The sequence below is a fragment of the Symsagittifera roscoffensis genome, chromosome 7 (assembly GCF_963678635.1).
Source record: "Symsagittifera roscoffensis chromosome 7, txSymRosc1.1, whole genome shotgun sequence".
NCBI lineage: Eukaryota > Metazoa > Xenacoelomorpha > Acoela > Convolutidae > Symsagittifera > Symsagittifera roscoffensis.
This window is the reverse complement of record NC_087068.1, coordinates 13,152,496-13,178,532: the sequence shown is the minus strand read 5'-3', so window position 1 is coordinate 13,178,532 and position 26,037 is coordinate 13,152,496. Positions and strand designations below refer to the sequence as shown.

Below are 26,037 nucleotides of genomic sequence, written 5' to 3'. Positions count from 1 at the left end.
GTTTAAAATTAGTAGTTATCTGCGCAAAGGCGCCCTTAGAAAAATGTCAGTGATTGACGGCCAAAAATGGGGCATCGCCACAATTCGTCGCAAGCGACCATTCGTAGCATTTGCAAAAAGCGACCATTCGTAGCATGCGACAATTCGTAGCAGACAACAATCAGTAGCTGTGAAAGCTTGATCAGACCAAAAGAAATTAGATGAAAGGGTTAAATTAAGGAAAAAGGAAAACAAAAAACAAAAAAAAACAAGAGGCCCTCAAGTAGCTTGAAATTGTTATTGTTGCAATAATGTTTGAGGAGATCAATTTATCTAAGTTCTTCGGCAAACTTTGTCCTTTTTTGAGGAACTGGACAAATTTATGAACAGTAGGGTGAGCACAACTCAACTCCATCTGGAAAACCTTGTCTCATGCCTCGACCAATTGCTGTTTTTCTGTCTTCAATTTTTGGCGTTTTCGAATTGATTCCAGGGTTAAATAAAAAATTGACGGACCCATTTGCATCCTCAGAGGAAGGTTCCAATCCAAGTTGATTTGAGTTTTTGACGTTATCCAATAAGAATAACTTGTCATTTTTGTCGGACTTTCTACTGCAAAAAGCAACCCTGCCGATTTCAAAGTCAGGCTCAGGTATTAGTGCCAGCGCAACAAATGACTTCAGAAGCATGCTTGTTTTTTATTATCTCGATTAAATGGTGCTAATACAACCCGATCCAAATTTTGCGCCAATTTGCTTAAGCAACAGAAAAGAAGCATCCTTTTAAAGTTACTGCATTGAATATCTTCTGACCGCGTTAATTGAAGCCTTCTCAAAATCAAGCACAATCTGTGAGGGCTCAGGTCCAGGACTGATTTCTTTTAATTACCTGAACGCTTGGATGTATTGTTCTTAACTTTTACTTTGAAGCGGAAAAAAATGGAACAATTTGATCGTTACAAACAGCCTGAGTTGTAAAAATTTGATAAAATAACGCGAGACATGTTTTAAACGTTCCAACTGCATGCCAGATTGTTTTGCTTTCCAGATTTTCTAAATTTTCTTTGGTGGCAAGTAATAACATTTGGTCTTTTTCATCCGACCCCGAATCGAAAAGGAAGAAATTATTCCCCTCAAGGTCTGCTTAACTCCAAATACACGGCAATGTCTTTTAATGAGTGAAGAGCGGAATCAGTTGCTCGTTGCTGTTTACAGTGCTTGCAAAGGACACTTGTATATAGGCAAGTTAACAACTGTTTCGAAGCTTACATCCCCAATTTCCACGTAAATGTTCCCGGGCGGCTCCACTGTTGTTTTTTTGGTTTCTGTTTGCTAGCACTTTTAACCCTGATGCTTTATTTATTATGATCTTCCCAAAAATTACCCAGTCTTTAAAACATTTACCGGTTCGAGGGTTATGTTTTTGTTCCACAAGATATATTCAGCTTCTTTAGAACTTCTCCCGGTTACGATCAGTCATGCTGATAATGTTTTCGCAACTAAAAACTCCAGAAATTTTTACAAAGTCTTGAAGTAATTCCTTAGAGTCAATGAACATTCTAAAAAGGACGTAGTTTGTTTTTAAAAAACAATGAGCAATGCAACTGCTAGGCCATGAACAACAAAAAAGAAAAAAAAACACAATTTTCTGTTAATGTATTTTTGCAAATGTTGCCCAACAACGCATGTCAACTTAAAATGATAAATTATGTCTGATAACACATAAGTAGGACCATTCCGCTTGTCTCAATCGCATAAAGAATAATTTCAGAGTCGGATAATTCACCGCCTTTCATGTGCGTTAATAGAGAAACTAGAAAGTTGCTCACAATATTCATTTTGATTGCCCAAGTTGACTATTCGAAAAAAAAACTTATCGAAAAAGTATCTTGATGAATTCTGACTCAGGTATCGATTATTTAGAAGTTTTTGAAAAAAATTCAAAAACTGTAATTGATGAAGTCGAAAAATATCTGTTTTTTAAGTTATCAAGATTTTGGCTCCTCCCGATCTGAATTTGATTTTGAGAGCGATTCAAGCTCTCGCTGAAATTGTTAATGCATTGCACTGTTCCAATCAAAAACCTCTTCATTCTTTTTTTTTGGTGAGCCGCGAGTGTCGAGTTGAAACAAAAGCCGCAGTCTTTTGTTTCAACTTTGTCACATTGTGTTTTTGTCACATTTTAAACTTACTTGCCACTGATTATCCATTTTGAATCACTTTTGCTGTGTAGCGATTCTTTTTTTACTGTAAAATTGTTCAGATCGCTTTTGACTGAATGAAAGTCTATTTTCGAGGAAATTTCATTTGAATTTGCATCACTTGATTGCGACGATCATATGGCTAAACAACTCAATTTGAATTTTTGACAAATATTTTTTGAATTTTAGAAGAACAGTTTTTAAATTTAATAGTAATTTTTTGAATTGAAAAAAAATTTTGTGTCTGCTGAATGAGAAAACATTTAACGATCAATATTTAATTTGGCAATATTTGGTTGCTAATTTTTCAAAGTTCATTGAAACTGCTGGCACAAGTTTTGACCCCTATGATATCACTAAATACCCGTATAGGTCGACCTTTACACCCGTACTGGTTTTAGTACTTCATTTTCATAATATGAAGTTAAGGGTTTTAAAATTTTTAATGAATCTCGTGATCAAGTTCTACAAAAATGCTTTAATACAACCAAAAACTTTTGTAAAAGTGTTGAAAATATTTAGGTTGCATTTTTTAGCCGGGGTCGAAAAGCTGATCATTTCCGTTCGCAGAAAAATGTATAAATGTGGTATAGTAAATTTCAGTAATGTAAATGCCTGAAAACGATTTATAATGATTAAATATTGAACTTTAATTAAATTCAAAACCTCTTAAAATCGTTTAATTTTAGAGTTTAAACTGAAGTTGAAGGGAGAAGCTGTGTGTCGCTTTGAGATGTTCGCCAGCAGTTGCTTAGAAGACGAATCCGAATCTGACTCCATCTCCACCACCTCTTCCTCCTACAAGTCCTGGAGATATCTGGCCAAGAAGTGCTCTGGCAAGAGATCATCCTCCTCGTTCCAGATAGACTCCAGACAGATGACTACCCATTCCAACAGGGAGACATATGTTAACTCTGTCTACGATATACTCAAAGAAGGTATTACAAGACTTACTGGTGGTCAGAAAACCAGACAGCAAATACATACACTGCCAATAAATTTTGATTAATAATTGATGTTATATATCAAACTACAGGAAACTTTATAACGCAAAAAAATATAACTTTTTTTCTAAATAACACAAATGGTTTTAGAAAAAAGATCTTTGAACTCGCCTCCCCGACCAGGGGCGGAGAAGGGGGGTTCGGCGGAAGGCGGAATCTATAATTTTTCTAATGGGGCCAGTTTATACTAAATTTAAGGGGGACCGCGCGCCAAAAAAAAATGCACCCCTCGAGAAAATCCGCACCCCTCGAGCAAAAAAAAATCCGCACCCCTCGAGAAACTCCTAGATCCGCCCCTGCTCCTGATAACTTTTGTAATATCAATAAAGGCATGCAAAGTCACATGCTAATGTGTGCTTCTCCTTTCGAACGACACTTTCAATATATGCCACATTATTGCGTGATACTTTCGGGATTTTTTCGTTAAGACTACATCTTTTGATAATGTGGTAAATAATGAGAGCCTCGGTGCAAACTAAGTACACGCACATGGGGCAATATGGCAGTCAAATTTGCATTTTTGGTGGTAATATTTTAAGGACGTGCGTTAGAAAAAATTTTGTTGAAAGATATGTCATTTAAAATCTCTGACTATGTCGCGAACCTGAAACAAAAGAAAAAGATATGCTACAAATAATGTTACTTGTTGTCTTTTCAGATCTTCCATCTATAGGTAGGAACAAACCACGTGTCTACAACACAGAAACTTCTCCGAAGACAACTAGCGATCAGACCAATGAACAACCACAGCAGCATTTCCAGCTGTTTAGTCTGGACAAGGGGGAGTACCGGTTCCCGTTCGCATTCCAACTGCCCACTCGCATCCCACCCTCTTTCTCCTCAACAGAGGGAAAAATCACTTACAGCCTCTCTCTTCTCCTCGCCATGTAAGCAAATTTAAACTTTTTAAGTTTCAGTCGGTGGTTTGAGAATAATAATAATCAGAAACTCATTAAGAATAAAAAGTATTGACGACGAAGCATCTGACATCGATAGTAAAGTAGAATCTGACTTTAACTTTAAAAACTAATTTTTGGCCTGTTTTTTTTTCAGGCCTATTTTTGGCCTGTTTTGGCTTTTTTTTTCAAAAGTTGTTTGCGGCAAAATTTTTTTTAGCAAATACTGTTTTGACAAAGCTTTTTAAAACCAACATTTTAAAAACTATGTTAAACCAACCCCCCTCACCCCACCCCTGAGCCTGGACACCTGGTATAAAAATAGTAGTTGAGCCTGGACACCTGGTATAAAAATAGTAGTTGAATTCGTAAAAAAAGCATGTATGGTTGGTTTGTACAGACTGCTGATATAAATTAACCGAGCAAAACCATTGGCAGTTTAAACGCATTTTTCTCTATTGATTGAGATTAGACAAAAAAATTAAAAGAACAAAATTTGCTATAAAATTTGACATAAATATTATGCAATTTATTTATCAAATTTTGGAAAAAAATTACCGCAAAAATGGGTCATTTTTGTTTCTTTCGGTAAGTCAAGAAGTATGTTTAAGTTACCAGGTCAATTGTTGAGCAAATTAAACCAAAGTGAGGCTCTTAAACAATCCAACAAAGTCTTAAGAGGATATAACCTCCAAAAAAATTTTTATAGAAGTATATATTTTTGATTTATAGTCAAAGAATGTCATTTTAAATACATAAACTTTATATATTTTTGCTTGCAAAAAGTTTTGAACGTTACGCACAATTTTTTGAAGATTTAATTTTGCACTGCGAGCAAAGTGAACAACGTGTTAAATTTTCCTTCTTTGTTTTTTTGATCCGGATATTTTAAATCAGCACTCTACCATCAAAATTTTGAAAAGGGCAAAAGCGCAAGTAAACAAATGCAAAAGTTGTTTTCGAAGTGTTGGACGGGCGATAAGTTGATTTTGAAAACCTGACACAAATTTTGGGGAACCAAGATTTAGCTCAATAAATATACGTCTGGAATCAAATCTACAATTCCAGAGAAGCATAGCGGAATTTTTTTTCAGTTTTCTTGTCAACAATTTTATCAATTTTATTTTTCAATTTTTCTAAAGCTTTTAAAAACTTGGTACCAAATCTTCAAAATAAATTACACAGGAAAGTTACTGGTAAAACTTTAAGCAATTCTGTTTTCTTCATTTTTTGTTTAGTTTGAACACACTCTGAGAAAGACATGTTTAAGTTTCCAACTTCGGCCGTTTGGTCTGGGTAATTCAAATCAGCACTGTATCATCACTATGATTAAAAAGGCAACATCACAAGGAAACAAATGCAAAAGTTGTTTCCATAATCTTCTTGAGAGACCCATCTTAGTTTTTGGGACCCAAGTTTTAGCTTAATAAATATGCAACCAAAGTCATATCTACGAAAGTATTGAATCAAACATCTAAAAATTGTTCACCTTTTAAAACAAAATTTTGGAGAGCGCGCGCTTGCAGAGAAGCTTGAGGCAATCCTCTCCTGCTTTTTTGTCAACATTTTTCTCAATTGGCAAAATAAAAATTCGTGCCGAAATTTGCAAAATAAATTAAACCATAAATCTAGGCAATTTTGTTCTTCTGACTTTTTGTCTCATCTCAATTCAATTTGGGAAAATTGAGTTTATAGTTTCCAATTTTGTTTAATTTGTTCGGATATTTTAAATTACCAACAATTTTATGAAAAGTGCAAAAACGCAACTGAACAAATGCTCAAGTTGTTTTCGAAGTGTTAAAGGAAGATAACTTCATTTTGATCAACTCATCTAATTTTCAGTAACCCAAGTTTTAACTTACTCAATATACGATCAAATTTAGTATTTAATTTGAAAGCTCCAAACACTTTTCCAGAGAAGCTTAGGGGATTTTTTTTAGTTTTCTTGTCAACAGTTTGCTCCATTAACTTTCAAATATTCTTAAGCGTTGTAAAACGTTAGTTCCTAAATCTGTAAAAAAAACTTACATCATTAAGTTTCTAAGCAATTTCGTTTTCTTTACTTTTTGTCACGTTTGAGCCACTTTGAGAAAGATGCGTGGAAATTTCAACTTTGTTCCCTTGGTCCGTATAGTTTAAAAAAGCACTGTGCCATCAAATCTAGAACAAAACAAACACATAGAACAAACACCCTGTGAAAAAATGCAGAAACTGTTTCTGGAGATTTAAAGGCGCATAAAATTTTTTTGAAAGACCCATTTTAATTTTATTGACCCAAGTGTTATGAGTACTAAATATGCGACTAAAATTAAATCTCCAAATGAAGACATTAATCAAATAATTTTTAAAAATTTACAAAAATAATGCAAAAATTCGGAGTGCGCTTATAGAGAAACTTAGGGGAGACTTTTCTCGCTTTTTGGCAACAGTTTGCCATTTTTTCGCAACAATGAAAAATCTTTTGATAGATTGAGTTTGTCGCAAATGAAATTGAAAGCAGTTCTTTTTTTTGAATAGTTAATTTTAACGCCAATTTTATGCTTCAAATGTAGACCAATGTTGAACTCGTTTTTCGTGATGATCTAACAATAATGATGAAAAACTTCAAAAAAAATTGTTAATAAGTGAAAAACCCTAGCTGTAAAGCCAGAAATTTATAATATTTTTGATTTTTCAAATTCAGGGTCTTCAGGTTTGTGTAATTTTTTTGGTTTGAACTTGTTTGCCAAGTGCTGTCGGTGTTTCGTAGTTTATCATTCTTACTGAAGTTTTTTAAAATAAAAAACACATTTCACAATTTTTTATAGATGATTATTTATAGGATGCTTTTTGAATATAGTTAATCTTATTTACCTCTATTTTTTATACTTTCAGACCCCACAACAAGAATGTGTTCAAAATCAGCAGCAGAACAGTGCAAGTAGTGGAAAAACAGTTGATAGCATCGCCATCGATGGATCTTCAAATATCATCACATCAGGTAGGATCTCTCTAACTATTCACCTCTTTTGCAAAGGCGGGATACTCGTTACTAGGTAGAAAATTCACATATAATTAACCGTTGCATTAGTTCATTATAAGTGTGGCAATTCGTTACAGGGTACTAAAAGACGGATAGTCAAAGACATCCATTTGGTGCCTCCTCAAGCAAGCCTAATTTTCTATTTTCTTCTGATAACAATAAATTTCATCAAATTATCATGTGGAAATCATCACTGATAAAATTACTACTGTGATTGATCGATTTCTGTTTTTTCACTCCACGTGAAAATCTTAGACATGCACCACGCATCACAATTTTTCCATTTTAAAAAACTGGAAAGTCTAACAGGAATATGATCCTCAAAAACACATCGTCGAAATTTATTTACAAACATCCATCTTTACTGATTTTCACGTCATTTAATAATTCACATTTCACGTCTTTTAGTTGATGAAATTAATAATTTTGCTGCTGAGTTTATACTACTTATTTTCATGCGGATAAAAGTTCCTTTTTTTCTCGTTTAAGAGCACAGACAACAATCGAGACGTCTGTCTCCTGAACCACAACCTCAACCGCCTCTCCCCTCCTCCCGATTACCATTCCAACTCGGGTGGGGGCACCAACAGCAACATCATCAACAACAGATGTTGCCTTCCAGCTGTGGAAGGGGAAGGGGAAGGGGGAGGAGTCCCTGAGCGTGAGCGTGAAGTGTCAGAGGAGGCTGTGATTGGGTGTTGCATGCCGGATCATCTGGACTTGACCGTCGGGTGGGACAGGTGACTCATTTTCTCGAGATTACTGGTGACATTTGAAAAATCAGACATTTAGGAATAATCACCGTTTTTTCAATTTTTATTTTTGAAATAAAATAAACAAAAATTAAGAGAAACTAAAATGATAGTTATTTCTTAAAAATTTTGTATCTATTTTTCAAGAAGCAAAATTTATGCTTTGCTCAATATCAGTAGTCAATAAATCTCTCACCATCATGTGAAAATTTTATTTTTCAACTTTCTACATCGTATATTTAACCAGGGGCGGATTTGGGGGGGGGGGGGGGGGTTGGCGGACGTTTTTTTTAGAAATTCTGCACTATTTCGAGATATTCATTTTTGGTGACGGACCCTAAAATTTATCTAAAGACGCCTTTGGCGCCAATATACACTAATTTTGAGGAAAGAGCGCGCGCCGAAAAAAAACGCGATTTTTTGGTCGAAAATTTCCAAAAACTGCCTAAAACCGCCTTTTTCGGCCTTTTTTTTCAAAATTTTGCCTGCGGCGCAGAAATTTTTGCCAAAACAGGGTCTCTGTAGTGCTTTGGGAGTGCTCCGGGAATCAATTTGGTCGATCTAAAAAAAAAGAGGACAAAATATTGAAAATCCGCCGCTCCCCTCGAGAAAATCCTAGAACCGCCCCTGGTTTCTACTGTTGTTTTTCTAATTCTGGTTGTATACTGTTGTTGTTTTGATCAGGGACTGCTATTCGCCCGGTGACGTGGTGCAGCTCCATTCTACTCTATCCACCACAGCCCCCAAAGAGGTCTCTGTTCACGGGGGATACATCAACCTCATACAAGTAAGTTGGTCCAGGTGCATATGTGCATCAGATCCAGTGCACTCCGCTCCCGTTTCAAGTTTCTAAATTATATCTATTTTGGATCTCTTCATCTATTTCTCTCTATAGTTATAGAGGGAGATCCATTATAGATACAAACTCAGATATCGTTGAATTAGTTCTATATAGGGGTGGAAATTTATTTCTGGGTGGAGGTTTCCATAAGGGAGCGGACGCTTTGTACTATTTTGAGATATCAGTTTTTGGCTGACTGACCATTAAATTTTTCTAAAGACGCCTTCGGCGCCAAAATATACTAATTTTGAGGGAGCGCGCACAGAAAAAAAACGCAATTTTGTCCTTTTTTTCAAAATTTCGCAGCAAATTTGGTCAAATAGGGTCTTTTTCTTTTTTGGTAGTGCTCTGAAAATCAAATTTGTCAACCTAAAAATTTTTTTTTGAAAATCCCTCCCCCCCCCCCCCCCCTCCAGAAAATCCTAGATCCGCCTCTGTCCTTGCTAATAAATGTTTGTCTTGCCAAAACGTGATTGGAACATTTTACGAGAAACCGGAACATTTCTTGATCTATACTATTGTGTTAACCCATGAACTTGTAAACTTCTAATCCATAACTTGTGTTAATCCGTTTAATTGTTTGCCGCAATGAACTTACTACTCATAAAATGTTCATTCAAATTAAGTTCATCTGATGCGAAGCTTCAACTATTGGCCATTCCCTTTATGGTTTTAAGAGGTAGCTTGGGAATTTCTTTCAGTTGTTCTATTGTTACTCTCTTTGATTATACTATTCAAATTTCCTTTTTCATTTTTCTCAAAGGAAGAAAGGGCAATTAGTTCAATTGCAACGAGATATAAAACTAAATTAAAAGCTAGACAAGAAACTAGATTGCCGAAAATTGAACCGAAATTGCTTCATGTTTAGAATCAATGCTAGGAATTTTTTTCTCAATTTGGTTCTCAGGTGTTTTCCCATAAACCTGCATTTTCGTTTTTAAAAATAAAATATTTATGCAATTAACGAAATAATTTACGGTGAGACGAACAATAATGGAAAGTAATTTTGATTTAGGCATGTTTTTTCATGCAAAATTGGTGATCAGACATATGGGTTGAATTTTCAGACTGAAACCTCCTCAAGTTTTTTTGACGCCCGTTTTGATCGACAAACCTGAAGAACCAGTCTTAAAAAATTTTCCAAAGGCTCCGTAGGCCCCAACATTTAGAATTTTTGCGATATTATTGGTCAAAACTTTCCAAAGCTGCCCTAAAATGTCATTTTTGCAGTTTTTTTTTAAATTTTGGTTAATCATAAGAGCATTCAATTCAGACAACTAGGCAAATTACTAATATGCGAATTAAATAATTCTTGAGAAATTTCAACTCAAATTTAAGAATAATAAGTCAATTTTTTAAAGCTCGTATAAATTTCCTTCAACTATCCCCCTATATCGAACCAAGTAAGGATCAACCTTACAATATCCCCCAATCGGTTTAGGTGGAGAAAGTTTGACTTTTTCATGAAATAACGTTGAGTTGGATTCATAGAAAATTAACTGTTGAACATTCCTAATATTGGCTAATCAACAGCATTCGAATGCAGTTTCACATAAAAATTGTGACATTCAATTTTGTATGCGCGCGTTTGTTCGAAATGCATACATTATACAAAATTAGTTTTCAAAAGAAATACGTGGCTGAAGAGACCTTCTAAGTTTGCCCGCACCAAGCGCCCATTGATTCTAATTAAATATATTAGAAAGCGGAGACAAAAATAATCCATTATAGTTCATTAAAGACGTAAAAATTAGACAGAAATTGATCAAATTGCCAATATAATCGATTAAAATCCATTATTTTTGGCACTGAAATCGATTATTTTTGCCACGATAATTCTTTATAATTGATAGCAATTTTATTAAGATTAATTGAAAAATATATCCATTTTATTTATAGAACTAAATTCGTTTATTTTTTGCTGAAATTTTGCAAGAAATATGCAAAATATATGCCATGACTTTTACTAAATGCCATGTCTCTGAACGCCACACCCTCAAGTTTTTTCAAGGGAGTGGGGTAAACTGGAAGCGATCTCCCCCCCCCCTCCCCCGATTCAACTATTAAATAATTTCCCCTAACATTGTCCAATTTTTACCCACTTCTCTGCGAACGGCGATTTTGGTTAAAAAACAGTGATATGAAGTGTAAAACTGCATTGAACTGAAAAATTAGAGATAAAAATAGAAATTTTGGTGTGAAATGTAACATTTCATAAAACGTAATACGTAGCAACTGCACTAAACAGGATATGAGATAACTTTGAAAAAAATTGAAATAAAGATGAATAACCTCTCAAAAAAATCCATTATAATCGAGTATAATGTATAGTAATGGCATAAAAAAATATAAGGATTATAATTCTATTTTAATGGATCATAATCTATTATTTTGTAATTTTATAGATAACTGACCATATTATGACAACAAAATCGATTATGGGCGCTCGGTGCGAGCTATCTCACCGGTACTTCACATTGGTTTCGTTGCTCGGTATTTTCCTAGACGAACTGTTTGAGAAGCTGCCCACATACGACCGACCATATTTTGATACACATTTCAGCGTACTACCCGTAAAGTACTTACGTATGCTTGTTCTTTCTTCGCACAAACTCTTTTGACCCATCACTAAAGGTTAAAAATGACATGGCAAAAAAATGGTACAAAGAAAAATTACGCGGATCACAGGTTACGAAAGCAACGAAAAAGCAGTTACGAGTGTTAAATTGCCTTTTTGTTCCAATTTTTGTAACGAAAGTAACGGAATATTTGTGTTGGAGGTGGCTATTTTCTTCAAACAAATTTCTACTTTCTACTTAACCATTTTTGACGGTTTTTTTATAGCATTTAAAATGTATTGTTCTCCCGAGCTTAAATTGAAAAAAAAATGTTTCGCCTGTGATCATTTTTTGGGATGTTATGTGGGTTTAAACATTGCCATTTTGGCCAAATTAGGAGTATTAACACGCGATATATTTCGCGCTAGCGGAGATTTAATACAAATCGTTCCAATCTGGTTGAAAAAAGCTTATTTGCCATTTTTGATTTGTTACTAGAAGCAAAATCGATCACTTTAATTTTTTTATGACCTGTGGTAGAATGATTTTAACAAAAAACCTCAAATTAAAAAAAAGTTTCGTTTCATTTTATTACATTAAAAGTTTTCATATTATTACCGCTCAATAGATCTTAGAAGGCAGTCGGAACATTCGGGGATTCGCCCTGATACGAGCAGTTTGTTTACGGCTTGAGTTTTCTTACAAGCGATTAAATTACTACAGGTCACAGCTATAAAATATTTCGAAAGTTTTGAGTTAAGTTTATACGTTATTGAACAGAATAATGGATCCTTAGACGCCTTATTAAAATGCATGCGTTGTCGCCTTATATCCTAAATTATCACATAAAAATAGCGAAACTAAGAGGGTTGACCTCCATACATCGAAAATGCTTACCATACAATTACATGTACCAAAAAAAATCAAGTGTATGGAAAACTGCATATCATAAAACTTCCATATCTGGAAATTGTATGACAAGCATTTTTACCATAAACATTTCTGATCATAAAAGTTGTTGAAATCTAAGAATGAATCCAAAAATGGCAGACAAAGCAGTCAGTGTTAACGAACTTGATAGCAACAATTTTTGAACATTTTTGGAAAGTTTGCATTCCAAAAATTTGTTTTATATGGCATGTTTAAGTTTGCTTTCATCAATGCCTGATGAATTTAAATCTTAAATTTTAAAATTTTTCATCTTGAAAAATTTTTGCTAAAATTTAAAAGTTTCACTTTCGCTATATGATTTGTGTAAGACAAATCTAAGACAGTTCAAACTGTTTCCAAAGCATTTTACATGCAAAAACGTCTAAATTTCGGTGACTCTAGCTTTGAGTAAATCTAGGTCTTTGTCACTTCTGTTAGGTCACAAACACAACCCATAAACTTTCGAAAAATTTATTTTAGAAAAAATCTGAATTTTTCGTTTAATTGAAAAATGCTTGTCATACCATTTTCACATTATGCTTGTCATACCATTATGGAAAAAAATCTTATCATGGAGATTTCATACAAGTTACTTTACAAATGGAATTGTATGGTAAGAAGTTTTCAAATATGGAAGTTGTACGAAAAGAAGTTTTGGTCAACTCGTGTACTCTGTGTACATATTTTCAGCGACCTTAATTGTGCTGATAATTTTCAAAGTCGCAACTTCAAAGTCGTTTCAAAATGAGGAGCTGTAACTTTAAAAAAAAGATAAAAGCTAAACATCACATACCATTCGTTAAGACTTCAAAACGCGAGCTCCTTGAAAAACAGATTTTGCCTGTGTAAAATGAAGATACAGAAAATAAATAATACTTATCTTAGAGTAAAACTCGAGGGATGAAAACAAATCCACCCCTCAAACTGACCAAGTAACCATCTTCCGACTACTTTTTTTTGTTAGATTAATTTGGTAAATACTCGATTCTGGTTTCGTATTCGTGATACTTTATTTTTTACTTTGCCTTTTTTCTTGTTTGTGAAAAAGAAAATATATTCACAACCATCTTCTAACGCATGAAAATCAAAATGAAAACTGACAATTTTATTGCTTATTTCTCCAATTTTATGAAAAATGAATCCGAATTAGCTGATAAAATATAGCGTATTCGTTCTTTCGCGCACGGGGGACTTTCCCATCCATCTATCTGACATGTCAATAGTTTTTAATAATTTTTCTTGTCTCCAGAAGTTTATTTGCTCTGTTGAAGTCGTCAAAACAGTTCCTGCAACAGAATATTAAAAACTTAATACCAGTCAAGTCACGGTTTTGATAAGAATAAATCTTTTAAAAAAGCCTTTTTTAATCCATTTCTCGATGACTATCAGACAGTTATTAAATTCAGTTGTGTCTCATCAGAAAGGACTTTGAATGCAACGATAGTTCAGAATTTAAAGTAGCGAATTCAAAGAGCAAGTAGCTGGTTGAAATCTCTTGACTTAATATATCTGTCAATATTCTCAAGTTCGAGGAACTCGATGAATGATAGGGATAATCTAGAGAACGAAATCTAGAGAACGGTCTGAATTTAATACCTTTATAATTTCCTATGGGAGTGATTTTTGATTGAAGCTCATGCATATTTCCTGCAGACCAAAATTTAGGGTAAATACCACAGTAAGTTTTATGTTTTTTAAATGCTAGACATACAGTTCTCATGCTCTGAAAAAGACTGATTGAAGTGTTTTTGCAAATTAAGTTTCCTGACTGCAAGAAATACTTAAAGTTTGTTTTTATCGAGCGTTTTACTTTGGGTAAACCGGAAGCAGATTTGGGGTGAGGACGGGGAGACGCTGGTTTCCGTGCCACCCCTTCGCCCTCAGGTCCTGCTCCCATAAATAGTAACTAACATCTAATTTTGGACGACCGACCCTAAATTTTTCTAAAAACGTCCTTGGCACCGGCACCAATCTATACTAATTTTGAAGGGGAGCGCAACTTTTTGTCAAAACCCCAAAATATTGCCCAAAAGTGGCTCTTTTGGCATTTTACTTCAAAAAACAATTGAAATTCTCAAAAAACCCTCCCCTCGAGAAAATCCTTGACCCACCCATTGTTATATGCTAAAATATTTTGTCCCTGTACATTTTGTTATACAAAAGCCACAACATAAGAAACAGTTTGTTTTTCCGTCGAAATTGCTAATGATTCAATTTCTATTCTCTGCCAATATGGTTGGGGCGGGAATCCAACATTTTTTTTATTCACCTATTAAATAATAATGTACACTTGTTCCACCCACAATCAGTTTTGTAACTGCAAAAGTTGATGCAACAATAAAGTATTCTCTCTCTCTCTCTCTCTCTCTCTCTCTCTCTCTCTCTTCTCTCTCAATGCATATCGGGTTGACCTCTGGGTATAAAATGATCAAAAATAACACCCCGGGTGATAATCAGGATATAAAAGATGATATAATGTTGTCCTCAGACGGTCTGAATAGCAGGGGGCTTTTGAAGTCGATGCAAGTGAAAAATCTCGTTTTCTTAATATCCAAAATTATGCCGCAGTATCAGATATATTGGACCGATCTACTGCCATAATTTGAGCAATTCCTTTGGTTGCTATTCTCATGATGGTGGACAGGGGCGGATCTAGGATTTTCTCGATGGGGGGGGGGGGGGGGAGTTTTAACAAATTGTCGAAGATTTTGTCAATCTTTTTTTAGATAGACTAAACTGATTTTCCGAGCCCCCAAAGCACTAAAAAGACCCTGTTTTGGCAAAATTTTATGCGCCGCAAGCAAAATTTTGAAAAACAACAGGCCAAAAACGCGGTTTTAGGCACTTTTTGAAAAAAATTTACCAAAAAATTGCGCTTCCCCCGACCAAAAAAATAAAAAATTAAGCTTCCCCCGACCAAATAAAAAAAAATTAAATCCGCCCATGATGGTGGAACCAAATAATAATTTTCCAAATGTCTTTTCAATGTGGTGACAGTTGAACTTCAGTTATCTGCAAAAATTATGAATTTTTGATTACAAAAAATGAACTAAATGAATAAAATTGATTTATGAACTTTTTGCGACAAATCTGTCGATGGCTTCCCCGACTTCAGTTTCCACATCGTTGGGGATAAAAAAGCGCTGAGCTAGGGAGTCAATTCTTCTTCATGACGGAGATAAGAAGTAAGCATTTAGAAGTTTCGCGCTCGAAAAAGAGCACTCAGGAGAGCAGACCTTCAAACCCAGAACTGTGCTCGAATATCAGTGGCATATCACTCTTAAATGGAGTTTGAGATCAGCTTTATTTTTGAGATGTCGGCTGTCTCATCAGCTATGATAGTGAACTAGTTGGAGTCTTTGACCCTGCAAACCATATTGTTCTGAATTGCGTCCCTGACAATGTCACGGAGACGGTTCTGGGAGTGATAGCTGCTGAAAAGAGAATTTTGTCTTCTCATTTTCAGAGCCTGAGCCAGTACTTGATCACCAATTGGTGCCTTGAACTGAAGGAGGGTCCCGAAAAAGGCAGATGGACTGGTAGCTGTTAGCAGTGACCTTTACCCGGCTCTAAGATTAAGTCCCATTGAGGGGTCTCAAAATCAGACGAACTTTCACTTCTCTACAATTTCACAGGTCAAATGTTTCTTTGAGGCCAAGTACAAAAACGCCGGCGTCGAAGCCGCAATTTGCCTTTAGTATTCAGTAGGGTCAACTTTGGGTTAATTGGAGTGTCCGTATTTGTTAGATGGAGCGTTTGTTCAGTTCTGATTTACTAAAGTTAGCTGTCTAACTTTTAGTCTCTCCATTACAGGGGATGCAACCATTCTCTTGATACAAATTGCGACTTTCTACAAAAATCATTCTTAGAATTTAAAAAAATTATCCCCATAGACATGCAATAAAGTTACTCAGCGTGTCAAACCATGTTTTTTTTTGCACAGTCTGTGACGGAACAGTGTGCGTCGGAACAGTCTGCAAACAGTCCGCACAGCAACCTAATATTCCTGTTTTTTTTTCTGTGATTATATTGTGTTTGTTGTTGTTTTAGGTGGTGAGCTACACAGGGAAAGATGGGGCTGTGAAGGTGAAGGAGAACAGTGTGTGTAGGCGGGACTTCCTCTGCCACCCCCTCTCCCAATTCCCCCTCCCCATTCCCCCCAACATACCCCCCTCACACATGCAACACTGCTCATTCATCCACATCAACTACATCCTCAGGGTAAGTCAAGTCTCATCACAATCTACTTCTATTTAGATTACGTAGATCAAAACTTTCGCTCATGTTTTTCCATCAAAAAATGGCTAAACTTTAATGCGATTGGTCCCTTGGTTTTGACGAAACATCGAAACCGATGAAGTCCGGTTATAAGACAATTGGGCACTCATTAATCCCATCCCATGACGAAATTGGGACCAAAAATTGGGCTCATTCCTCCCCTATTTTGTTGTGAATGTGCTTCTAAATGATTGTATTCGTTACATACCTGTATTTATTTTTCTGTCAAGATCTGATCGCTTTTAAGCATTTGTTCAAACTAATCTTTAGAACCAAGCGTGGACCTTTTTTATTTGAAGGGCGGGGAGGTCGAGTTTTTTAAGATATATTTAAAGTTTTGTCGACCTTTTGTTATATGTCGACTAAACTTACTCTCCGACTTCTCCCATTGCACTATGAAGACCCTATTTTACCAAAATTTTAAGCGCCGCGAGCCACTTATTGGAAATTTATTTTCAGCGCTTGCTCATCCATGAAAATTAGTCGAAAAATTGGCGCTTTTAGAACAATTGTAGGGTTTGGTTGGTAAAAATGAAAAAAATATAACAAAGTGGAACCCTTTGGGCGGCAAAGTGTCAAATATTTGACGAGGAAGGGTGAGGGGGTTTCTTGATATTTTATTCCTTCGAATAACCAAACCATTTCAGGGGTATTTGAGATCTCCTGAAGTAAGCTGGTATGATCAGCTAAAATTTGACCGATTTTATTTCTCGTAATGAAAAAAAGCCGATAAAAATCATTTCTCGGAAACGTTTCCTGGGAAAAAGAAGTTTTCAATTATCCCAATCCATTTTTGCATTTTTGAAAAGTTCCCGTAGACCTGTAAAAAGTGCTGAAAGTTGAAATCAAACAATGGAAACTGATTTTAAAGCTATAATAATTATACCTGTTTTCATGTGTCAAATAGTATAAGCAAAGCGAGCTCTTTCAAAAATGCTATAGCTTTATTATTTAAGCTTGGAATTTGGCGCTTTAAACGGTTTTGCTGATATAATATCAACAGGCAGATCGCGAATCGAATAAGTTTCTAACTCCGTCATTTCAGTTCAAGCTCTACACCGAATTTACGACAATGGAAACGAAATGGACCATCAAGATAGGATGGCCAAAAGCAATTTCCCCCTCCCCCACCTCCCAATATGCATACCTCCCCTCTACACCCGCTCGCGAAAACAACAACAACAGCAACAACAACAACCCTCGAGAAAACGAAGACCCTAGATTTGGAAGAAGTTTAGATGTGGATAGATGCTTGGATCTCTCGGGTCGCGGAGTCGTGACTTCAACGAGAAGAGAGCGCGATTCGGAACAGCCCAGGCCTCGTTCGGAATTTTATTCACGCGGATACGAGCGACTCTATTGCAATAGTAGTCGGAGCAATAACAAACCGACGTCAGGCTTGCAACTTGATGTGCAATCATCAGGTGAATATTGATATGTTTTTTTATTTGCAACCATCATGAAAAATTCAGGCTGCAAATTTTTAAAGAGTCGAGTGGAGTATCGTATTGAAGCATATTTGGATAACAAAAAAAGTGTTTTGAAAAAAAAACACTGGCTTGAACGTACTGATTTTCATATTAGTTGATTAGGCGGAGGAGTAGGTTCCAGTCTGATATTCCCAAAAGCTACGTTTCAATTTTAAGCTTTTTAATTCAAAATATTACAGATTTCATAATTGAATACTTGAATGCAAAAGAATAATGTTAGAAAAATAGCATTTTCTCAATTTGAAAGAAATCTGCAAATATTTTAATTTTGAAACTGAGATCGGAACATAATAGCTAAGAAACCGGGCAATCTTGCTAAACGAAGATTAGCAAAAATGGCAAAAATACAAAATTTTGGTTTATTTTTGTTTTAGCAGTTGTTCCCATTCATCCTCCCCCATACGAAGAGGTGATGAGTCAACCTTCTTCCCCTCTTTCTGATATTGCGATCTCAGCAGACCAATTAGCCGAATCACCTCAGTATTACCACTTGACCTGCTCACAGGCCAACTCACGAAGATACCACCAAATGGAAACAACCGACCGAAGAAAGTGTAGTGTGGCGAAACTGTAAATTTTTCATCTCATCCTGAAAAACCACCGATTTTGTGCTATTTTTTTAAAAGTTTATAAATTGTACAAAAAATGTTTTGAGATATACTGAAATGAGAATATAAAAATGTTTATTGAGTTTTTTTTTCATTTTCTAACCACTTGTTGATTAATTAATCTAAATGATAAACACATCTCAAAAGTCCCAACGTCTCAATGTAAAGATAATCACCCGAAAGTTAAAATCCCGGCAGTGTTTCATCTGGATAAATAACAGTGGTGATTCCAGGAGTGTTTTGACAAACTTCTATATCTTTGGTAACCCGCATCCAAGTTTAGGCGTAAGAAATCGATTATAATGATAATAGTTTTTTCAAACTAATAATTGATTATAATTACCAAAGTTAGGTCTTTAGAGGATTTATAATCAAATATAATTGTAATATTTTCCAAGAGATTATAATCTCTTACAATCCATTATAATTGATTATATCTCTAACAGAAAACCTTTTATAATCATACAAAATCGTGATTTTTTCAAAAGATTACAAATTCTTATAATTGATTATAGATCATACAGAAAACCACTTATAATCGATTATAAGGCATTATAATTCCTGGCTTTTTCAAAAAAAAATTGATGAATTAAATAATTATAAAAATTATTAATCATAGAAAAAAGTGATAGAATTTTCAATTTAAACATAATTAAAGCGAGTTGAAGGATTTAATCAATAATCATTATCTAAGTTTAAATTAACCATTAACGACTCATATGTTATTCAATGCTGTTCTCTTGCTGTAATATGTCCTCTCCCTGATCTGTCTCTTATTGCGTTTCGCTCTACAAGTTGGTATACAGCTGAAAACAGAGGGTCAACTTATATAATTTACATACAGGTACAGGGGGCGGCCACATTTAATTGGTATGATTCATACTAGTATACGCCATTTCATTTTCTAGCACTTTTGGTGTTTTTTTTTACTTGACATTTTTCAAAATTTTTGATTTTGGAAATTCGAAAAGTTAAAAAAAAAGTTTTTATTATTGGTTATAATCAATCAAAATTGCTTGAAACATATATTCAAAAACAACAGATTATAAATTATTATAATTGATTATAACTTTACTGAAATTTAGCATGTTTTATTAATCATTTGAAGACATTATAATTGATTAATAATTGATTATAGTAGATTTTTTACGTTTCAATAATACAGCTACTGAAATAATAATATAATCGATCAATATCTCTCGAAACTGGGTGGAGGAATTCAGTGGATGTTAGTTCGCTTGAGTTTGCTAAGTTGTAGGGCTCAAGTTTTCTTGCTTTTGTAGAAACTTTGAAATTTAGCCCCTACAATTTCAACATGCCAAGACAAATAAAGATTATTTATTTTGCCATTTGATTGCAACACAAGTATAACAAAATGATAAAATTTTGAAAAAAATGAAATGATTAAAACATAAAAATTTTGTAATTTAATATAAATAATAAAAATTGGTTGCTGTGCAAAGCGCCCAAAATGTCTCGATCAAAGTTTTTGATATAGACTTAATTTTATTAAAATTTTCAAGATCTTTTGATTTTCTCACCGGTGGGATGCAATTCATTTATTATTTAATTTGAAGTAATTATGACCCAAAGACTGAGCTTAGAACTGTGTGTGCAATGAGGTGCGCATTTTAAAAACAAAATGAAGCGCGTTTTTTATAAACCGTTTTTCTAATGATATCTGATCTTGGAGTACAGCATTTAAATCACCGTCAGACACCGTTCTCGAACGTTGGACTTGACTAATTTGTCGTTCTTTATGTTATAAATTGTCGATCATGAGAAAAACAGCGAACTTTTTTGCTTGCTGATTCACTTTTCGCTCTAAATTGTTCCATTCATGGACTCAAAATCATATTTGGCTACAATCTCAAGTTAAATAACTTTGTTCTAGACCATTAACGCCCTCGGTAGCTTGTACAAAAAAGGCACCAAAATTGATTCAGCTAACAAGAAACGTGTTGTGTGCATCAAACACTAGGATTTTTCTGCTCCTTTCCCTTTTGCACAAAGTGACCTGAAGTGTTAAAGTCGAAGAAGAGATAGGATGTATGACAATTAATTGTAAATTATGTCCAACTGTATATCATGCAATTGAGGCAGAACTGCACTTGTTATTTTAGGCGTATCCAGACTTCTAGAAAAACAGTGATTAGAAAAGACAGGTGGAACTTTCAGGAATATCATTAGCAAAGTTTTGTAGAAAGATAAAATGTACCCCTTTTTCATAAGGTCATCCACAGAATCTAAACCAATAGTTTAGGATTATAGAAATCAAATTCCAACTGTAGATAGATATATGTATCTCTAGTTAATTGAGTTTTATTTGCAGTTTTCGTACGATTGAGTTTTTAGGCTCTTCTCAGCCTACTCTCTCCCTGGTTTCTCCTTCTTGCATCCGTAGGATCATCAATCCCCCCATTTAGGATCATCACTCCCTCCATCATCACTCCTCTTTCAGTGTTCGTGCTGATTCGTGCTTTCCGTGTCCGTGCTGATCGACGTGATGGCGTATCTTCGCTGCCTCTGCCTCAACTTGCTTGCCTTCAGTTTAGTGAGCCTGCGTTTCCGGTGCTGTTAGTGTGGTTCTCGTCTTACTTGCCGCACTTGCGGGCTTGGTGCGTGATTCATCTGTTGTGTCGTCGGAATCATCGTCGCTGGACTGGGCGATTCTCATTTGCTTATTTTTTGCCGGTGCGGTAATTTTTAAAGTAGTTGATTTCTTTGCCCGCAATCTTCTCTGGCTCTGGAGCGAGGGTTTTTCAGCGCCTATGAGTAAGCCCCAAGTTAAATCTTCCGCACGTTTTTCTGCCCTCTTTTCCACCACACTTATTGACGGGCCTGCAACTCCTGTGAACTCCTAAACGCGACATAGCAAATGGCCTTTTTTCATTTTCACGGTATGTGGCGTGTTTTTTCATGTTTTAGGTCAAGTTTTTTTTACACCTGGCTGGATTTTTAGGATCGATAATTCCCGTTTGCTGGGAGACGGCTTCCTATGGTGGCTTTACTGTTCGGCGTCGTTGCTTTGGCGGTGCTCTCGGATGATGGAGCTCAATTTCCTTTGCTGCCAAATCCATTTCGTCCAGCAATCTAGGACCGCGTCTAGTTTGTGGGGCCATCGTCAGATCGCTACGTTGGTCCCAGTCTCCATTCCGAAAGGTTCCTTGTCTGCTCTACCGCTCGCTTTGTCTAAAGAAGACAACTTTTGGTTAGTTACGCTGTTCAGTCAAGATTATTCAGACTTGGTCGTTTTGTTCAGTTTTGCAATACCGTATTCGCTTCTCGGCCGTGATTCGCTTCGAATGGAGTGAGGTTTGTTTTGCCGTGCAGAAACAATTTCAACGCGCTTAAGGCCCTGAGTATAAGAGGTTTGAACTTTTGCACAGTGGATTCTCTTAGATACGTCATAACGTAGTTTTTAAGACAGCCAATTGTTCTTTTGACCATGCCTTTTGCTCTGCAATCGCAAACACCTGGTTTTAAACATTCAACATTTTCTCTTTCACAGAAGATTTTAATCTTATTCGGAAAAAATCCGGAAGCCTGGTCTATGAGGAGTTTTCTGGGATATCCATTCGTAGTCATATACTTTTTTTCAAATACCAAGAGGTTTTTCGAGTTGTTACTAGAGCAACATGGGCCGACGGACAATGAGAAAACATATCTACCGCTACACGAGCGTACATTTTCCTCCATTTTTCGTAAATAACTGGCCCCCAGAAGTCCAACTGATTCGTTGGGTTCCTTTGGTGCATATGTGTCCCCTATGTCACCCTTGACTATATCCGGTTTTAGGTTTTTATCTGCTTCCAGTTAGTCTTTGCATAACTTGGCCGTCGCTGCCAAGATCCTGTGCATCATGGGCATCCAGATGACTTTAAAAGCGGCGTACATTTTGTCGCGGCCGCAGTGGTAGTAGTGCAATCGGATCATGATCCGGGTCGCAAGCGCCTTTGGTATTGCGAGTCTCTCGTCCATCCGCAGGCAGTTTTCTTTGAACGGAAAACGTTGGCCGTTTTATTGCCCCAGGTTAGTTATTAACTCTTTTGCTTTTGGATTCTTGCCGCGTATTGCGTCTCGTATGATCTTAATCACGGGCTCCTTTCCAATGTTTGCTTCTCCAAACTTCAGGGAAAGAATATCGGGTTGATTCAGTCTCCACGCCACCGTACTGTCTTTTGTGATCACAGAGTAGACCCAGTTCTCCGTGTTAATGATGGGGTAGGAAAGGTCCGGGAATTGTGAAGGAAATGAGAAACTTGTATTCAATTTTTTAGAGGAAGTAGATTGCTGGGCCAGTTTTCCTTACGGTATCACTTCTCTGTCCGAGTCAAAACTACTTGAACCAAAAGTTGCGATTAGATTCGTTAAATTCTTTAATACCTTGTTTTGGTTGAATATTCATGATTGTGTTTGAGTTTTTACAATGGCATTACTCATATCCGACTTGTCCGGAGTGGAAGTAGAGAAATAGTGCAACAATTTTTTTTTCAATTGCAAAACTGATTATTATACTGAAAAAAGGTTGAGCAGCTGGATTGTTATCGTTGAGAACCAGTCTGGTTTTTTGCTTTCTCTTCGTGCATTCATTATGCGATATTTAAATATCTCTCTTGCCGTTAGCTAGATTTCGCTCGCATGACATTACACCTTCGGCCGGTTTGTTTAGTTTAGTTGTTATATTAGCATGTTCAATCGATTGTGTACTTCCATTGGCTGAAACTTGATTGCAAGGTTTCGGCCCTCAATCGTTCAATTTTGGCATGTATCGGTCCCAAAATGTTTTTCCCCTCTGTTTTCTTTTTTTTCCATCACCCTTGGCGAATTTGTTGAATGAATTTTCATAATAATTTTGGCATTGGTAAGGGTAGCATCATAATGGCTTGTCTGGGTGCATCGGTTCATGGGTATCTTAATAAATAGCCTATGATCTCCATTATTGATCTGTGGTGGTGTTTTATTTTAAGGAGGGGGAAAACTTAAAGGTAATAATCTATCGTACCACCGGGTTAACCTGCCTAAAAACCTTTCATTTCTTTTCGGCGATAAAATCGATAACGTTAGTAATGCTGTGTGGTCAGAAATGATCGTAAATTAGGGTCCGTAATTGTAGTTCCCTAGTGTTCTGTAGCCCATACAAAAGCTAGCTATTCGGGTTCGTTCGCTGAATTCTTTTTCTCGATTGAATTAAGGTATCGTGATGCGAGTGAGATTAGTTGCCATCCCTCCTGGCTATGCTGTTCCAGCATTGAGCCCAACCCGTCATGGCTTGCGTCGCATTCTATAGGCGTTTACCAATAAATGTCGAATTGTTTAAGCTCTGTTACATTGGCAATCAACCGCTGAAAAGATTCGAATGCTTTTTCGCAGTCTGGTGTCCAAATCACTTCTTTTTTGGCTCAGTATTGACATAAGGAGTATCTCATTTCCGCTAGGCTCGGCAGGAGTATGTGTTAACTGTGTAACGACCCCATTAAGGATTTTCATTGTTTTCTAGTTCGCGGCGCTTTTAATTCTTCTAGTGCTTTGTTTTTTTTTGTTTCAGTGGCGTAATTCCGGTACTGCTTTTTTGGTTATCTAGCCATTGGGAACTCGATTTCGCAATATCGCGTTTTCGGAGTTTTAGCGAAGCGTCCGCTACGTCGAATGTTCTCAAAATTTTTTCTAGCAACACAAAATGTTCAATGTTGGTTCCCTTGAAGACGATTTAGATATCGTCTGTAAGTGCATCTGCTTGCAGGAATTCTATTGTAAAAGTGTCCATCACTCTTTGAGACTCCACGGGCATCGTTGTTACACCGTAAAGACCGTTTTTAAAACTGTAATCCTGATTGAGTTTTCTTCAACTGAAGAAATGTTGGATTGTTTGCTTGTTTTCGATTCTAGCGCTTTTTGCCCGTACGCGCACGTAAAATCACGCGTTGTAAACTAGACTTTCCGTTCTTTTCTTTCTGTGGTTATTTGGCTCTAGTGAAATACTTGGTTTTTTATTTGTTTGTTTTTTTTCCCTTGATTCTAGTGACAATTTAACTTTCCCGTCTTTTTTTACTGTGATTACTTTTGAGGACGCGAAATGTTTGTCCGACCTCTCTTCGAGCTTAAGGATGTGCCCCTTCTGCATTAGACGCGTGGTTCCTTACCTATATTAACCTGTAGAACAATGGGTACCCTGCGGTCCTTTTGTTGCGCTGGTTTCAATATGTCAAAGAAGTCTGCCCGTACATTGACATTACGTATGCGCCCTACTCTCGAAAATAACTTTGGGATTTACTTACAAAAACATGACTGCCACACGTCCATCTCGTTATCATCTTCGGTTTTTGTTTTTACTTCTGCCTCTGTCATCACTCAATCCATCTGGACCAATTGCAATCCCTGGGTTCTCATTAAATTGCGCCCAGGTTGGACTCATGATTTCCTGCGATGACCGAAATCTTCTGCTGCGTGGCCCACCCACTTAGTTCGATTGTGACATCTGCTTTGCCGAGTGTGTTGATTCTGCTGTCATTATAGTCTAAGAATTTGAATTCGTCCATCCCGGGAACCAGGTGAAATTTGGCTTTGCCCATGGCTCGGTTTAATTCCGGCAAGCTGAAATTGTTAAGGTAAGAGCCGCTGTCGACCCACAGCCAAATGTTTTCACCGCAGACGTTTGCCAGGACTCCTGTATTGGGAATTTCGACTCATATTCCCCTTCGGCCTTCTGATTCACCCATCCGACCGATTGGTCCTGATTACTGCTCGCCATGCTCTGGTTACTTTGATGATGTTCATGTTCATCCTGCACCCTTCCAAATTGTCCTCTCCCTCTGCACTAGTTAGTTCCCTTACAGTATGTTCCCTCGAATGTTCGTTCTTTCTAAATGGAAAACTTGATGTGTTCTTTGCTGGGCATTTTTTGATGTGTTCAAGTGTAAAATTGCGCGCATCGCAATTACAGCATTTAGGGAAATTTGGTTCCCCCGGCTGATTCCGCGTCCTCATCGCCTTCTATTTTGAAAGAACTTGTTCTCTGTCTGATGTTTCCCACCGGTTCTTGCTTAATACTAATGTGTGGCGCTGATTGCGGATGCAGCAGATTTTCCGGTATTTGAATTGTAGGCTCGGTCGCCGCCTCGTTCATAGGTAAGAGCAATCCGTTGCACCTTCTCCGGTATTTTCGTCGATCTTGATATCTCCCTCAGGCAATCTGATTCTCTCATACTCACAGAGAATTTTGACTCACGTTCTTCGCCGCGTTTGTCAAGTCGCATCGTCCAGCAAAAGAGCTTAGTTTCGCATGAATTTTTTAAAAGTCTCGTTTTCGCGTTGTTTGCGTCCATAAAAAAGTCATCTGTTGAGAGTTACGTTTCTTTGTCTTTTAAATACACGTTCCCTATGATCCAAGACTCTAGGATATCTCTCCGCTTTTATATTGATTCCTGGTTGTCTAGCTTTGAAATTTCTCTGAGTCAAGTCGACCTTGCATAGATAAAA

The 26,037-nt window shown here is 36.4% G+C and overlaps 1 protein-coding gene across 1 annotated transcript; it reads left to right on the top strand.

Moving 5' to 3' along the window:
• Nucleotides 1-2,868: 2,868 nt before the first annotated feature.
• LOC134851369 (uncharacterized) lies at nt 2,869-18,616 on the top strand (the record flags this gene model as incomplete). The annotated part of the gene is given in 8 exon segments (XM_063867425.1): nt 2,869-3,117; nt 3,842-4,070; nt 6,954-7,059; nt 7,591-7,841; nt 8,538-8,640; nt 16,233-16,403; nt 17,506-17,884; nt 18,325-18,616. Coding segments are annotated over 8 exon segments (1,688 nt in total), but the record flags the coding sequence as incomplete, so codon positions are not given.
• Between the last annotated feature and the right edge of the window lie 7,421 nt (nt 18,617-26,037).